General features: G+C 40.3%; 1 protein-coding gene across 2 annotated transcripts in view; it reads left to right on the top strand.

Moving 5' to 3' along the window:
• polr3b (polymerase (RNA) III (DNA directed) polypeptide B) overlaps positions 1-17,145 on the top strand; it is a 95,710-nt gene that overhangs the window by 41,339 nt on the left and 37,226 nt on the right. The window contains exons 16-20 of one of the 2 annotated variants that reach the window (XM_043709862.2): positions 1,767-1,920; positions 5,750-5,824; positions 9,476-9,574; positions 12,696-12,823; positions 15,454-15,663. In XM_043709862.2, coding sequence (XP_043565797.1) covers positions 1,767-1,920; positions 5,750-5,824; positions 9,476-9,574; positions 12,696-12,823; positions 15,454-15,663 — 666 coding nt within the window. The remainder of the gene's footprint in view (positions 1-1,766; positions 1,921-5,749; positions 5,825-9,475; positions 9,575-12,695; positions 12,824-15,453; positions 15,664-17,145) is intronic. The other variant, XM_087997074.1, reaches the window with a different exon arrangement.

A 17,145-nucleotide genomic window follows, 5' to 3' on the forward strand; every position in this document is an offset into this window, starting at 1 on the left:
TTCTTGGCTTGTGGTAGGGGGAGTTTTTTCTGCATTGAGTAGGCAACAATCATTTTATGCAGATTGTGATCTTTTAATGTTAAATGCTCTTTTTGTTTTGTTTTCCTGCTCCTTTTGTGTAAATAACAAGAGGAGCCAAAAATTTTAGCAAAGTTATAGGAAGGATATTATTAAGCTGGAGAGGGTTCAGAAGAGATTTACCAGGGTGTTGCCGGGAATATGGAGGGTTTGAATTATAAGGAGAGCCTGGATAGGCTGGGACTACTTTCACTGGATTGTAGGAGGTTGAGAGGTGACCTTTTATTGAGGTTTATAAAATCATGAGAGGTGTAGCTAAGGTGAATAGCCAGTGTGTTTTCCCTAGGGTGGGGGATTTCAAGACTAGGGGGCATATTTTTAATGTGAGAGGAGAAAGACTTAAAAAAGACACAAGGGGCAATTCTTTTTACAGAGTGGTTTGTGTCTGGAATTAACTTTCTGTGGAATGAACTTCGAGTAGTAGATGCATGAACAATTAGAATGTTTAAAGGACATTTAGATAAGTACGTGAATAAGAAATGTTTGGAGGGATGTGGGCCAAGCGCAAGCAGGTGGGACTAGTTTTAGTTTGGGATTATGTTTGGCATGGACTGTTTGGACCGAAGGGTCTGTTTCCATGCTGTATGACCATGAATGTGACTAAAGTTGTTAAACAAATTCCTTGTTTGAAAGTCTGAAGAAATTCAGAAGATATGAAAAGAAATAACTCTGTTGAACATCAAACCTCTCCAATTGCAAAAGGGGTAGAGCTTTACACCACATCACCCTCGTCCGTGGGCATCTTGCATAATTTTGAAAGTGGAACGCTCTGTGTTGACTTAATTTCTTCCACTGTTACCGTATCATGGGCGTTGATGACTGTAACACAAAAACAGTGCTCAGGCCAACGGGATAATTTCCTTTCACGTCTCTGTCAACATCTTGGCCAAGTCTCTGAATAGTGGAAAGAGTAGAGGGAACATCTGTCCCGAGGGGTCGGGATGTTAGGGCCAGAAGGAAATACAAAGTTACAAATCCTTGAAGGCGACTGGGCAAACTGATCAGGTGCTTAAGAAAGCCTTTGGGATACCTGGCATTGTGAATAGAGATTTTGAATAAAAATAATTGCAAAGGTTTTAAGAATTACTCGTGAGGCCTCAGCTGAAATATTTTAAACATCTCTGAGCATGACACTTTAGGGAGGAGGTCAGGGTCTCATAGGTTGGGGAATTTTACCATGGTGATATCGGGGTTGAAAAACTTCAGTTATGTGGGGAGATCGGAGCAGCTAGAGCTGTTCTCCTTTCAGTAGAAAAGATTAGATAGAGATCTGATTGTGGAACTGAAAATTGAGGGATTCTGATAGTGTGAAAAAGCAATTTGTTATTCCTTTGTCAGCTGGATCAGTAACCAGAGGGACTTGATCTAAAATATTTGGCGTCTAAAATAATTGAAAAAAGAATGAGAAAGGAAATGGGAAGTCTTTTTTTTTGGCACAGAGGTTTGTTAGGGTTGGAAATCCTTGAAAGTAGTTGAATTTGACTTTGTAGGAACTTCCATGATTGAGCATGTATGGAACGGGGCTAATTTTTAGAATTATGGGGAGGGTATAGTGGGATTAAGTTAAGTAGATTTTTCAAAGAGTTGTCACACCTGCAGTGGGCTGAATGGCCTGCATCTATTTTGTAATTATATTCAACGCCTACAATCTTAATGTATTCTCTCCCTCTCTGTGCTGACCTCAAAAGGTAACATCTTGGGTGTGATACACGATCATCAGAAACTGGTGAAGACGTTCCGTTTGATGCGCCGAGCAGGATACATCAATGAATTTGTTTCTATCTCTACAAATCTGACAGATCGCTGTGTTTATATTTCCTCTGATGGAGGCAGACTTTGCAGGTATTAAAAGCACTGGTTAATCACTTGAGCAACTTATGGCAAAGCTCTGTTAATCCTGTTGGTAGCATGTAGAGCATCTTCAAATTCCGTACAGTTCATCTAAGACAACGACAATGTGTGAATCTGCCCCATTTTATTTAATAAAGCTTTTAATAATAACACCGGATTTAAGGAGAAACAAGACAAGATTGAGAGAGAGGTCGCGGAGAGTTTCCATGAAGAGGGAATTTGAGAATAGAAGTGCGGTGATTGTTCCATGGATTGGGGACACAGGAAGTGCAGTGCAGAGTGTGAGAGGGGCAGCAGCTTGTGTTGGGCAATTTATGCTTTTGGTGTATTAATAATCTGAAATCAAGAAATGGAAAAATTCTTACTATTCTTGGCAAATGGTCATCTGGAATGCACTGCTTGAGATGAGAGCAGATTCAGTGGTAACTTATTTGTGTTTTCGTATGCATTTGTACTTAATTAAGGTACCAAATAAAAAATTGAAGGGCTATGGTCAAAAAGAAAGTGAGTGGGACTGATTGGATCATCCTTTGCGAGAGCCATTCCAGGCACAATGAGCCAAATATCCTTCTCCTTTATCATGTGATTCCATAATAATAAAAAATGGAACTCCAAGACATTTCTCTCCAAGAAGTGAATAATGCAAACAAAAGTTAGATTCTGATTTGTGTGAGGCAGTATAAGACAAGCGATCCAAAGTTTGGTCAGTGGGGTATGTTTTAAAAAGCCTCTTAAAGAAGGAGAGAGTGTAGAGTGGCAGGCAGGATCAGAATGGGAATTCTCGAGCTTAGAGCATAAGTAGCTGAACTCGCATCATTGACAACTGAAACTGTTAAAATTGGATATATTCAAGAGACAAGAAGTGAAAGATGAGCAGTTTGGATGAGGTAAAGAACAGTAGGAAGAGGCTTATCTGAAACACAACATCATAAACAGCCTGTTTCAATGCTGTGAATGTTACTTGATGTATAGCACCTGTTCATTTGGGGACATCTACTGACATTTCACAGTTCATCAAGCTAAAGCTCTGGGTGATAAGTAGTTCCGACCTTGATACTTTGTGACTTTGTGTTTAAAGCATCAGTAAGCTACATTAATTAAGTTTTGGCCCTAATAATTGTTACACATCTTGCATCCAGAGACAATATAAATAAGACTAAACTAGATTGCAAACGCAGGACTAATTTTTCAGAAGTGTCCAAGAGCATTACAACTTATTTGTTTTATTCTTTCATGGATAAAAGTGCAAGAGACAATATTAAATTCTTGATGTCTTCCCCACTCGTCATGCTGCATTTGCATTATCAGTCCTATTCAATACTATTAAGTTATTTCATAAAGAAAAATCTCATTCCTTTCTGTTTTGTGACTTTGTTCCACAGTTGGCGAGGTAATGGAATTTCTGTTTGCCCTATCCTGTAATGCTATACTTGGATTGCATTATTCTGATACAGTACTTAACTTTTTAAGATGTGCCCATTGAAACTTGAGGAAGTGTTTGTGCTTTATTTTTATACGAGTACCTACTGTTTATTTTCTGCTCTGTACTGGTACTCGCTGTGCAAATAGTGAGCTTGCTGATGATCAGATGTTGCATGCCGTTCTTTGTCTTGTAGGGTTGCTCCGGTGATAGTGGTACAGCGTGCAGGGATACATGTCCCCATGTCAGGCGCTGCAAACAGAGATCCGAAACGCTTTCATAAATCTGCTCATTTTCATTAAGCCTTTCCAAGTATGCTCATTTTCACTGGTGCTCTCTATTGACTGAAAGATGGGCTGTGGTCTCCCTTGCATTTACCTGATCTGGTTTTGAGCAGTAAATATAAAATTGCATTTTGGGGTTGGGAACATCAGCCAATCTATTTTTAAAAATAAAAGGTTGGAAATATTTGAAGATTATGAAAGTTGCACTGGCGATGTTGAAATTTTGAAGGTATAATGCAGATTAGAACAAGGATTTGAACTTGGTTTTAACACAGGATTGTTCAATCTTTTTAGCTTGGGTGGCCACATTTCAATGTTTCTCTCACTCGATGGGTGATGGGGGCAGCTGGTAAAATGTTTTAAGAAAGTAAAGTTTGCCCTAACAGTAAATATGAATTTCAGGGAAAAAATAATCCAAAGCAAAAAGTGGTTAATTTAAATGAATATCTAATAAAATTGACCATTTAAAAAGTGTCAAGTAACAGAGCTAACTACTAAAAATTTTTTTTTGCCTTTTGGTTAAGAAGCAGAGCTGGAGAGAGAAAAGGACAAGGTTGTAAGTCCTCATTAGCAGAGACAGGAATGGGAACCAAGGCTGAGATAAGGGATTGGGGATAACTACCACTGACATCTGTTTTCTTCTGGTGGGGGACACCTTCACTTTGCCTTGGTAGAATTCACACAGAAGTGAATTCTTCCTGCATTGTGGATTTATTTTTGTGGAGATGTAAAGGAAAAATATGTTCTGTTCAGTCCCATCTACCCTGCCATTCAGTCACTCACTTGACCCCAGAAGGTTTAATGATTATTATTACCAAGCAACTGTATGAGAAGTTGTGAAAGTAGCAGCATGTGATTAAAGTGAGATGGTGATGTCACTGGACCAGTAATCTAGAGTCAAGATTAATGTGGTGTTGGAAAAGCACAGCAGGTCAGACAGCATCCAAGCACCAGGAAAATCGACGTTTTGGGCAAAAGCCATTCATCAGGAAAGGGTTCCTAATGAAGGGCTTTTACCCGAAACATCGATTTTCCTGCTCCTCGGATGCTGCCTGACCTGCTGTGCTTTTCCAACACCACACTAATCTTGACTGTAATCTCCAGCATCTGCAGTACCCACTTCTGCCAGTTATCTAGAGGCTCAGGCTAAGGATATGGCCATAGTTTCAAGTCTCACCATGGATAGGATCCCTGCCTGCAACATCATTCTGTCTTGTTTGCTTTGTGCTTACTTGGGCACCTACAATGATTTTTTTTTAAACTGGCAAAGCATTTCTCAGAGTATGCATGCACAGAACTTTTCCATGTGAGCAATGTGAATCCTTTGGGAGTGTCAGGAGACACTCTAGTTAGTTAATGTCCTTTTATCAGGTAGAAAACCTGCCATCCTTACCAGGTGTGCCCTATGTGCAACCCCTGGCACACAGCAACGTGGTTGACGTTTAACTACCCTCTGAAATAACCTTTGAACCCACTCAGTTCAAGGGTGTTTAGGGACATCTTATGAAAGAATAAATTAAGTTCTGCGTTGCTGGCCTGTCCAGAATTATAGTTGCAATCACTAATGATCTGATCCTCTTTTTTCCACCTTTCCTGGCTGTCGTTGTCTCCTTGGTTAAGATAACCAGACCGATGTACATCACTGTTAGTTTTTGTACAGTTGGTTCTGATGTAACGTGATAGTTCCAATCTCATGCAATCTCTCATTGTAAGAAAATTGCGCATAGCCGTACCGTTTAAACTAATGGGGTCGGAATTGGCGTTATAGCCAATACAGGTAAAGAAAGTTTGTGTTCTACAAATATAGGTCTAAATTCTTCACTCGTGTTAAAGTCAATTTGTATTGAAGAAACGTGTTGTAGACTGAACTGTGTGCTTAAATGTAAAATCCATTTGAGATAGTACAAATTGGATAATGCTGCCTGAAATTTAGTGTATGCATGCTTCTTGCATTTGTGCTCTAAAAATGAAGATTTGCGCTTTACCTGATTATTACGATTTAAAATAGAATTTGAATAATTTAGTTTTGTTCTCCAAATGCTTTTCCCTGAAAAAATCATTGAGCTTGAGAATATTTGCCGCTCTAATGAAAAATTCTTTGCTTAATTTTGTTTAGGCCCTACATTATTGTGAAGAACAGACAACCAGCAGTGACAAATAAGCATATTGAAGAGCTATCTCAGGGCTACAGGTGACCTCAATATTAATTTACGAACATCAACGTGTTTTATTTTTGTTGAAATAGGTGGCTTAATGTACACTGTGGTAGCAGTTTATTCCTTCCCTTGCAATCCCACAGTGGGTCAGTCCAGGGCACTGGGTGATTCTGTTAGGTGGAGAATCAGAATTTCCTTACAGAGCGAGCAAATTTCTGGCCTGTTCTTTTTGCTGCCCAGTTTCTGCCTAGTAGCTAGCTATTGAGTAGTTTTCAGCTGATTGCCCAACTGCTGACTGTTTTAAATGTGCATGACATGTAGAAGGGCACAAGATGAGGAAAACTGATATTGATGAAAACAACAAATGCTGGAGATCACAGCAGGTCAGTTTGATGCCTTCGTTTTAGTCTGAAATATTTTGCTCCCTATATTATGAATCCGGATTAGGTCCCAAATCCCTGCCAGTGTTTTCACTAGCCTTACTACTCAGATTTTTAAAAAAACATGTCAGTAAAATGCTGACCATAAGATATGGGAGCAGAATTAGGCCAATTCATCCACTGAGTTTGCTCTGCCATTCGATCATGGCTGATGTGTTCTCAGCCCCCAGGGAACATGAGCTAAAAATTATGCCTCACAATTACTTTTAATCCAAAAGAATTATTTCTGTGTCTTCAGGATGTCTCTGCAATCTTGAATATTCAATTGAATTTTATAAACATTTCCTTTTGCTTAACTTTTGAGCTAGCTGGTCTATCAATGAAATGCTCGGTACTAATCCCCTTCTTTTCGTTCCTTTGATGTTCATTTGGCTGTTGAAGTTTGGTAGAATTTCATGGATGTTAGCGACCTTCAAAGCAAGTTGTCATACCTGTACCTGAACGCATCACTCATTCCACAGATTTCATGTGTGTGCTTTCCCTGTTACTATGGAAGCAGCGAGGACTAACACTGTAACATGCGTGACCATTAAGACTGGTGGTTTTTCTTTAAACCGTTGGTGAATTCAAAGGACAGGCTGCCAGAACAAAACAGCATTTGTGTCTCAGAGAAAAGCAGCAAAATTAACAAAGGTGTGCACTCAATAACCTTGTTGGGTTTGACTGAATGCTGTAAAATCTGCTGTGCAGTATGTGCCTTTTGATTTGCAATTTGTCACAAAGTGTAGAAAAGCTCCATTAGAATGGAAATAGACCCCAAAGAGTGACATTCCCAGTGGATTTGTGTGTCCAGGTACACATAAATTTCTACCTTCAGAAACAGAAGTGCAGATGAGGGGAAAATGAAACATTTGTGTGGATAAATGAGACCTTGGGATACAGAACACAAAGCCTAGGAATAAGAGTAGGCCATTCAGCCCCTCTAGCCTGTTCTACCATTCATTGAAATTGTGGCTGATCTGTGGCCTAACTCCATATACCTGCCTTTGGCCCATATCCCTGTCTTTGGCCCATACTACTTCATACCTTTTGTTTAACAAAAATATATCCGTCTCAGCGTTAAAGCTAATGACTGATGTAGCATCGACTGCTGTTTGTGGAAGAGAATTCCAAACCTCTACCACCCTCTGTGTGTAGAAGTGCTTCCTAACGTCCCTCCTGAATGATCTGGCCTTAATGTTTTAGACTATGCCCTTAGTTCTAGGATCCCCCAACCAGAGAAAACAGTTATCTTTATCTACCCTGTCATTTCCTGTTAATATCTTGAAGACTTTGATCAGATTGCCTATTAACCCTCTAAATTCTGGAGAAAACAGGCCTAATTTGTTTAATCTGTCCATATAACCCTTGAATCCAGGGTATCATTCTTGTAAACCTATATTGTACTTTCTCCAAGGCCAGTGATGAAACTCATTGGCCTTTTTCCTTTTGAGAGAAAATTTTTCATTTATATAGCACCTGTCACAACCAGACATGAAGCATTTTACAGACAATTAAGTGTACTTTGAAGTGTAGTTATTGTTATAAGGCATAGATGAGTTGGACTAAAGCGTCTGTTTCCATGCTGTACAGCTCTATGACTCTAAACAAGACAGCCAGATTGGCTACAGCAAACTCTTAACAAACAACAATGCGGAAATAATCATACAATCCAGTGGTTAGAACTGCTGCCTCACAGCGCCAGAGACCGGGTTCAATTCCCATCTCGGGCAACTGTCTGGAGTTTGCACATTCTCCGTGTCTGCGTGGGTTTCCTCCGGGTGCTCCGGTTTCCTCCCACAGTCAAAAAATGTGTAGGTTAGGTGAATTGGCCATGCTAAATTGCCCGCAGTGTTAGGTGAAAGGGTAAATGTTGGGGAATGGATCTGGGTGGGTTGCTCTTTGGAGAGTCACTGTGGACTTGTTGGGCCGAGGGCCTGTTTCCACACTAAAGTAATCTAATCTAATCTAATCTAAGGTGTGACGTTGATTTAAGGAATAAGTATTGACACTGGGAATAACTCAACTTTGTAAAATTGCCATGGGATCTATCTTGCCCACCTGAAAGCAGATTCTGCCTCTGTTTAACGTCTCATGTGACAGCAGGTATAACAGTGCAGCACTGCATTACTGCTGCTGCAACAGCTATAATCTTTGTCCATAAGACATAGGAGCAGAAATTAGGCCATTCAGCCTGTTGAGTCTGCTCCGCCATTCAATCTTGGGCTAATTATGTTTCTGAATCCCAATCTCCTGCTTTCTCTCCGAAGCCCTTGATCCCCTTGACAATCAAGAACTTATCTATCTCCATCTTAAATACACTTAGTGACCTGGCCTCCACAGACTTCTGTGGCAGTGAATTCCATAGATTCACCACTCTCTAGCTGAAGAAATTTCTACTTATCACCATTCTAAAAGGTCTTCCCTTTAATGTAAGGCTGTGCCCTCTGGTCCTATTCTCTCTTACCAATGGAAACGACTTCCCACCATCTCTGTCCAGGCCATTCAGTATTCTGTAAGTTTCGATTTGACCTCCCCTCATCCTTCTGAACTTTGAGTATAGACCTAGAGTCCTCAAATGTTCCTTATGTTAAGCTTTTCATTTCTGGGACTGTGCACACGAACCATTCTCGTGTCATCAAGTCTTGGGTGGGAATTCAGTCTGAAATCTTGTGACTCAGAGACGAATGCGTATACTACCAACTGAGCCATGATTGACACAACCACTTATTTTACTTGCTTCGTAAAACCTTTAGTTATGTGCAGGTATTCCCGCATTTAGGATGTGTTTTAATAGTACTACTTCATTTTGGCATGGTTTCAAAAATAATGAGGTTCTCTGAATAAAGTGCATTCTTTTTAATCATGGTTACTGCACATGCTCAGTGGTTTTTTTTGGACTTTCCCCTGCTGATCTTTCTTGCTTGGTCGATAAATATTGAAAACCTTCTGTCTGAGGCTACGAATGCTGATTTAATTTAAAAAATTAGGGAGGAGTTGGATAAACGGCATTTAAGGAAATAAAGATACAGTTTAGGGGTTGAAGATACCTCCGCTGTAATGAACACAATCCTGGAAGAACTCAGCAGGTCAGGGAATGGGTGAGGTGAAAAGCAAATTACATGTCTAAAGGGAGTGATGATGCCAGACAAAAGAAACTGGGAATGGAACAAGCAATGAAAGGAAACATTTCAGATTTCCAGCATCCTTAGCATTTTCTTGTGTATTAATGTGAAGGTTGGTTTAATTTTTATGATTCCTGACCAGGTCCTTTGAAGACTTCCTGCATGAAGGATTAGTGGAATACCTTGATGTCAATGAAGAAAATGATTGCTATATTGCACTTTATGAGCATATGATCAACAAGTAAGTTTAGAAACTTATAATTACAGGAATGATTTTATATAAAAATAATTCTGCACACAGAAAATATTTTTCGTTTTAACTTTAAAAAGTCCATGTGTAGGGTAATGATGCCTGGATATAAAATGTTATAAATACGCAACTTGGAAGAAACCATTCAATCCCTCAATTCTGTTCTGTTATCCATCAGATCATGGTGAATCTGTATCTAAACTTCCATTTCTCTCTCTTTCCTCCATATCTTTGATCCCCTAATGCAGCAAAATTCTTTCCACCTCGTTAAACTCCAATTTAACAAAAGTCATTTGGAGTGGAGAATCTCCAGATTTTTACTTTAGTTTACATTGTGTGGGATCTTGATAGAAATTGTCCTGTTGGGTAGACACAGCATGGGTTCATGAAGGGCAGGTCATGCTTAACTAATCTTCTGGAATTCTATGAAGACGCTATGAACACTGTGTGGACAACGGGGACAAGTACATGTGGTGTATCTAGATTTCCAAAAGGCATTTGACAAGGTGCCACACAAAAGGCTGCTGCATAAGATAAAGGTGCATGGCATTATGGGCAATGTATTAGCATGGATAGAGGATTTCTTAACCATCAGGAAGCAAAGACTAAAAATAAACGAGTGCTATTCTGGTTGGCAATCTGTGGTGTAAGAGAGGTGAGGACTGCTGATGCTTGGGAGTTGGGGTTGAAGAGTGTGGCGCTGGAAATGCACAGCAGCAGCATCCAAGGAGCAGGAGAGGACTGATGAAGGGCTTATGCCCAAAATGTTGACTCCTGCTCCTCCAGATGCTGTCTGACCTGCTGTGCCTTTCCAGTGCCACACATTTTTGACAGTAATTAGTAGTGTACCTCAGGGATCAGTGTTGGGATCACAATTATTCACAATTTACATAGATGATTTGGAGTTGGGGACCATGTGTAGTGTGTCAAAGTTTGCAAATGATTAAGGTGAGTGGTAGACCAAAGTGTGTAGACGACTGAGAAAATTTGCAAAAGGACATAGTTTAAGTGAGTGGGCAAAGGTCTTTCACATGGAATACAATGTTAATAAATGTGAAGTCATCCATTTTGGTAGAAATAGCAGTAAAAAGACTATTACTTGAATGGTCAGAAGTTGCAGTGTGTTGTTATGCAGAGAGACCTGGGTGTCCTTGTGCAGGAATCACAATGTTGGTCTGCAGGTGTAACAGGTAATTAAGCAAGGCAAATGGAATTTTGTCCTTCATTGCTAAAGGGATTGAGTTTAAAAGCAGAAAGGTTATATTATCGCTGTATAGGGTAATGCAAGGTCACACCTGGAGTACTCAGTGCAGTTTTGGTTTCCTTACTTGAGAAAGGATGTACTGGCATTAAAAGGAGTGCAGAGGAGGTTGATTCTGGAGTTGAGGGGTTTGGTTTATGAGGGGAGACTGAGTAGACTGGGATTATATTCATTGGAATTTAGAAGACTGAGGGGGATCTTGTAGAAATATATAAAATTATTCGGGGAATATGTAAGGTACAAATAGAGAGGATGTTTCCACCTTCTGGTGAGACTAGAATAACAGGGCATAGTCTCAAAATTGGCGGGAGCAGATTTAGGACTGAATTGAGAAGGAACTAACCTAGAGGATTGTGAATCTATGGAATTCCCTGTCTAGTGAAATGGTTGAGGCTTCCTCATTGAACGTTTTTAAAGCTCAGACAGATAATTTAGTGCACAGTAAAGGAATCAAGAGTGATGGTGAGATAGCAGATATGTGGAGCTAAGGCCACGCGAAGTCCAACTATGACTGAAAACTCAATTGGATTTACCATGTAAATACAGGGGCCACAAAAGTAGGTATACAGAGCTGAGCACATATACTGCAGAACAAATCTGGCCAGGGCTCCTGGCAGCTTTTCCCCTTATATTATCATCTCGAGTTTTATCCAAATGTGAGTGTTGGCACCATCCACTTCTCACGTGTCACGAGAATTTCTAGAAGCATGGCATTCCAACCGGAACTCTGTCAACAAACACATCGAGTTAAATTCCATCTACCACCCCCTGGGAAAAAGAACAGGAAGTGACTTCACAGGAAATGACACCACCAATCCAACAAAACCCAAACATATAAATAGAAATGAGTTTTCAGCATTGCTTCACATGAGATCCACTGAAGATGTTACCTAGAAAGGTAACGAAACGTCTGGAAATGAATCTTTCAGCTCAGCAAGCAAATCTACGTCCATAATGTGATATTATGTGGATGATCTCCAAGCCAAGGAACATCTCCACCTCCCATTAACATGCAAAATTTGCTGCGCTAGCATCAGGCTCCTTTGCCAGGCAAGCACCCACAGAACCCAGGACCAGAGATGCATCTCCATGACTGTATGGTCGTTCATACTTGTTAGCAAGTTCTTGCAGCTGCTGTGGGCTCGAATGTGAATATTATTGATTAATTGTAGAGCTACAGTTTTAGTTTTGGTTGTGTGGCTATTTGTGAAACACATTAGATTTTCTCTTCATATCAAAGGCACTTTATCAACAACAGTATTCTCTGAATTGTGTGGAACAGCTGAGGGTTCTTCTGTTCAACCTGTTTGACCAGCTTATGCTTAGACCTTACTGAAGTAGTTCCGCTGTCCTCTTTCTACGTAGCCTTTGAGATGTTTTCTGTTTGCATATATTTGCAATTCCTTTTTGAAAATTGCTGTTGAATCTGCTTCAGTTGCTCCTTTTGAGTCGTGCATTCCAGTTGCTTAAAGCACATTCCCGTCTCCCCTCTGGCTGTTTTACCAATTATTTTAATTCTGTCACTTCTGGTTACAAACCCTTCTACCACTGGAAGCATTTTCTCCTTATTTACTTTATTGTTTTGAACATCTGTATCAAATTTCTCTCTCAACTTGTTTCTTCTGTGGAGGCAATGTTGTTCTATGGAAAAAAAAACTGCTTCTAATACACTTAATTCCCATTCTAGAACTCTTTTATTTTCAGAATTATTGTAATGGATGAGCTAGAATTAAGTAAGCAGGTCGCTCCGTTCTACTTTCCTGCTGGCATTTCCGATGTGCGAATATTGATATTTCTGTATTGTTTTCCTGTTTAAAGTGATTTGAAATTTTCTCTCGCTGATTATTACAGATTTACGACCCACTTGGAAATTGAGCCATTTACGCTTCTTGGTGTATGTGCAGGGCTAATTCCCTACCCTCACCACAATCAGTCTCCAAGGAACACCTACCAGTGTGCCATGGGGAAGCAAGCCATGGGTAAGAGTTACTTACCTTGTGAAACGTTCATGCAACTTCTGCTTAAACAGCCTATTTCTGAAGGAAAGAGAAACTGAATAATCAAAGAGTGAGTTTGTTCCAACTGGTTGGTGAATGGGTCACAAGAGAGCCAGACTGAGAATTGTCATTGGCTGAAGTGAAGGGGTGATTAGAGTAATTTTTGTTCACAAAGCTGTTATTCAAACAGGGAATGCTTTATCCTAAGGAGCCAGAGATACAGGGCATGCAATTTATTTAAAGGAAATTTGACAAAGATTTGAAAGCCAGCTTATAAAATAAGAGGGGAAGAAAGGAAGGGAAATATGATTTGATGAGATTGGATCAGTTTAAAGCAAAGTTGAGCGACCACTTTCCCTGTGGTAAATTCAATAATTCTTGATTATATTGTGAAGGACATTATTTATCACTCTGTTCCTGTACTGATTTTCTGAGCATTTGTTTCGTTGTGCGTTGTTCCTGTCACTGCTCTTTACTGGGAGTGGGTCAGTGGTGCAAGACCAGCACTAAAGATTTCTCCTAATTGCTTTCTGTGTTTGTACCCGTTTGACATCATTTTCAAAGTGAACAGTTTGTTGCCACACACAGTTAAGTAGGATCAGTGCATACAGAACTGCAAATCGATATATATGCAGAGTCCCATTGTTGGTTTTGTGTGTGAAGCTTTTTGTGTTTTTGTTTTGGAGTGTCATTTGCAATTCATTGTCTGTTTTTTTTTCCCTGTGTGGCTGGTGTATTCAGCTGCCCAGACCTGAGCTTGTACAATCAGCTCCCTGGATACAGTGACTGGTCGTCACTTCTGACGTTAGAAAGCGAGGTGACTGTCGAAACATGGATGTAAATGTTGAGCAGGTTGAATGCATAGCCATGATTAATGGCACCATCGTGACACTGTGCAGCCTTTGTGAAAAAAAACGAATTGCTTTTAACTGAGGACTATTGGCTGAACCAACTTCCCACACAATCAGATTTACTTAAGGATATTTGGGATGAGGGACTTCAGTTATGAGGAAAGACTGGACCGAGGAAGGTTAAGGGGAGATTTTATAAGAGGTGTTTAAAATTACAAGAGGTTTCGATGGTGTGAGTAATGAGATTTAAGATAACTAACAAAAGAACCAAAAAGAAGATGGGAAATTGTTTTTAGTAGGATATTGCATTGACCTTACAAAAAGCAATGGACATAGATTCAATAATAACTTGCAAAAAAAAGTATGAAAAAATCTTAAAGGAAAGATGAGGAGGGTGTGAGACTGATGTGATGACTTTGAGAACCAACTTTCTGTTAGAATTAAATATCACAGAAGGAGGCCATTTGTTTAAAAAATATATCAGTTAGTCCCATTCCTCTGCCCTTTTCCCATTGCCTTCCTTTTTTAACTGATTACGTTTAAATGAAACAGTAAAAGACATATTAAAGAAATTGCTTAAAGTAGTCCATGCAACATCTGTATTTTCAGTTTATACTCTTTTTATATATTGTGTAAATTTGTGTGCCTGCAATTTTCTAAGTTTCCCTCCTTTTTGATCAAGATTGAGCTGCGGTAACAATCCCTTGCTCTCAGCGGTTTAAGAAGTTGTGCACCAAGCAGGGTCAAGCCAGGAACAAAACCAAAGCAGAGGTCCTTACAGAGTTTATTTCAAATATTTAAATAATTACCAAGTTTACACTACAGAAACTCATATGCTTGCTCCTCAGCAGGTTATGTTTGGGGCAGTATGGCATACTGGTTAGTACTAGTGCCTCACAGCACCAGGGACTTGAGTTCGATTTCACCCTCGGGTGACTCTCTGTGTAGAGTTTGCACATTCTCCCTGTGTCCACGTGGGTTTCCTTTCGGTGGTTCAGTTTCCTCCCATAATCCAAAGATATGCAGGTTAGGTGGATTGGCCTTGCTAAATTGTCCATAGTATCCAGGAATGTGTAGGTTAGGTAGATTAGCCATGGGAAATGTAGGGTATGGGGATAGGGTAGGGAGGTGCATCTGAGTGGGATCTCTTTGGAGGGTCATTATGGACTGGATGAGCCAAATGGCCTCCTTCCACACTGTTGGGATTCTATGGATTCTATTCTGTTTGGAAAATAGATCACTAAGCCGATACTATTTGTCAGAGCAATGAAATTGTTTGTTTCTGCATTTGCTAATAACATATGAATTTACTAAACAGCAATTTCCCAATGTCCTGCTGAACTAATATATTCCTAGTTGTGACAAAAACTGGATTATTCAAGGTCTTGCCTTTTCCAAGGGTAAATGATCCTAAAGTTGAAGTGTGGCGCTGGAAAAGGAGAGCAGGTCAGGCAGCATCCGAGGAGCAGGAGTGTCGACATTTCAGGCATAAGCCCTTCATCAGGAGTGATTCTAAAGGCAATCCATGAATTTTTATATTGTAACCAAGAACCTAATGAAGCCCCAACTAAAAAAAAAATGATTCAAATTTAATTAAGGGGAGGTTATCTGTTCTTATTGCACCTGTTTCAGGTTGGAATTTTGCTTTCTTTCACGTGATTTTGATTTTAAATTTGATTTATACATAAAGATGAAATCACCCAGTTGCTATAAGATTATTTTCATCTTGCAGCTGATGAATTCTGTCTTGTGTCTCTGCAGGTACCATAGGCTACAACCAGCGGAATCGGATTGACACCCTCATGTACCTGCTCGCCTATCCTCAGAAACCCATGGTGAAAACCAAATCCATAGAGCTGATTGACTTTGAAAAGCTCCCAGCGGGGCAGAATGCCACAGTGGCTGTGATGAGCTACAGCGGTTATGATATTGAAGATGCTCTCGTCCTAAATAAGGCTTCTTTGGACAGAGGTGATGTAGGCCAAATTATTTAATTCCTTAACCTTTTCAATTTATTCTCTTAATTTGCAGAATTGTGTGTTTTTTGTTAACCACTAAGGAGGAGGAAAGAACTTGCCTGTCATCTCCTCAAGACATTTGAAAATGAAATGCTTTTGGTAGTGAAATTGTCCTCGTTATTTAGGAAACACAGATAATTTGCAAATAGCATGTTCTACAACAAAAAAATCAAGGTGATAATGACCAAATAATTTGATTTGGTGATGTTGGTTGTGAGATAAATGTTGGCCAGGACACTTTTTGGGTGAACTTCACTTGTGTACTTTCGAATAATAAAATTGAAGTTTTCACAATTTGTGTTAGAGGCAAGAATAACATCTCAGCCAAGTGATGGCACTTGGCAGTGCAGCACTCTTTCAGTATGTGTCACCCCAGGTTTTTGTTCAATTCTTATGGAGTGGACTTGAACCTGCAACCTTCTGTTCAGAGGAGTGCTGTTCACTGAGCTATGGCTGGCATAGGCTTGTTGGCTTCACCAGTAACACCAGCAACCTGAGATTTACCTAGTCACAATCATCAGAATGACATTCAATTTACCATGGAAATGTGAACTCAGCAAATTAACACTCTCTTCCTGGTGTAGGGTACAGTGTCGCTGGTCATTCCTTGTGTGTTCCAGGCAATGGACTCCAAAGCTTCCATATTAAATACTACAAAGCAGGACAACTGTCCAAATTCCATTTGTTACAAACGTGGGGTGGAATTTGATGAGGGGTTTGGGTGAAGACCACCTTGTGTACCCTTTTGGGAAGGCATTGGCTTCGCCTGGATGTCCCAGAGTCCGTGCTTCCTGAAACGTTTTCCACTGTTGCAGCATTCTTGACAACGGTTGTGACTCACCCCCATCCCACAGTGAGGTCTAAAGGAAGTTGGTGTGAGGGGTCAGTGGGGAGAGAGGGTGAGCCTGGGGATGGGATGTGCAAACCAGAAAAGTGTTTGATCTTTGGGGATTTTTTATGCACCAACATTTCCATTGGCCTTTTTTGAAGTAGAAGTTGGGGTCAAACATTACGGGCCCATTAAGCCTAGACCACCATTTAAAAGAAAATAAGGATTTACAGGACGGGGGCCTTACTGCTGTTAATGCTCGTGTCCACAAAATCCTCTCTGTACCTCACTGGCAGTTGTAACCCATTATTTGGGAAACTCACCTTTAAGGGTCTCATGGTGGTGCCACTGGTGTTAAACTGCGCCATGTGGGCAAACAGCCAGTGCCTATAAACTTGTTAGTGGGTTGGATACAAGATGTATGCTCTTCCTATGTCCAACAGAAGGACCACTTGCAGGAAGGACGCAACTCTGATCTTTATCACTGCTCCCCCTTGCTAGGGCCTTCTCGGTGTTCCTGCTCCATTCACTTTCTTCTGTGAGAGAGGGCTCCAGTGTTGATGCCCCAACCTCTGGGACCTGCTGCAAGGTGAACAGTGGCCACTG

This window comes from Chiloscyllium plagiosum, unplaced genomic scaffold (genome assembly GCF_037043375.1).
Source record: "Chiloscyllium plagiosum isolate Xiang-an unplaced genomic scaffold, Cpla_swu_hap1 HiC_scaffold_19, whole genome shotgun sequence".
Lineage (NCBI taxonomy): Eukaryota > Metazoa > Chordata > Chondrichthyes > Orectolobiformes > Hemiscylliidae > Chiloscyllium > Chiloscyllium plagiosum.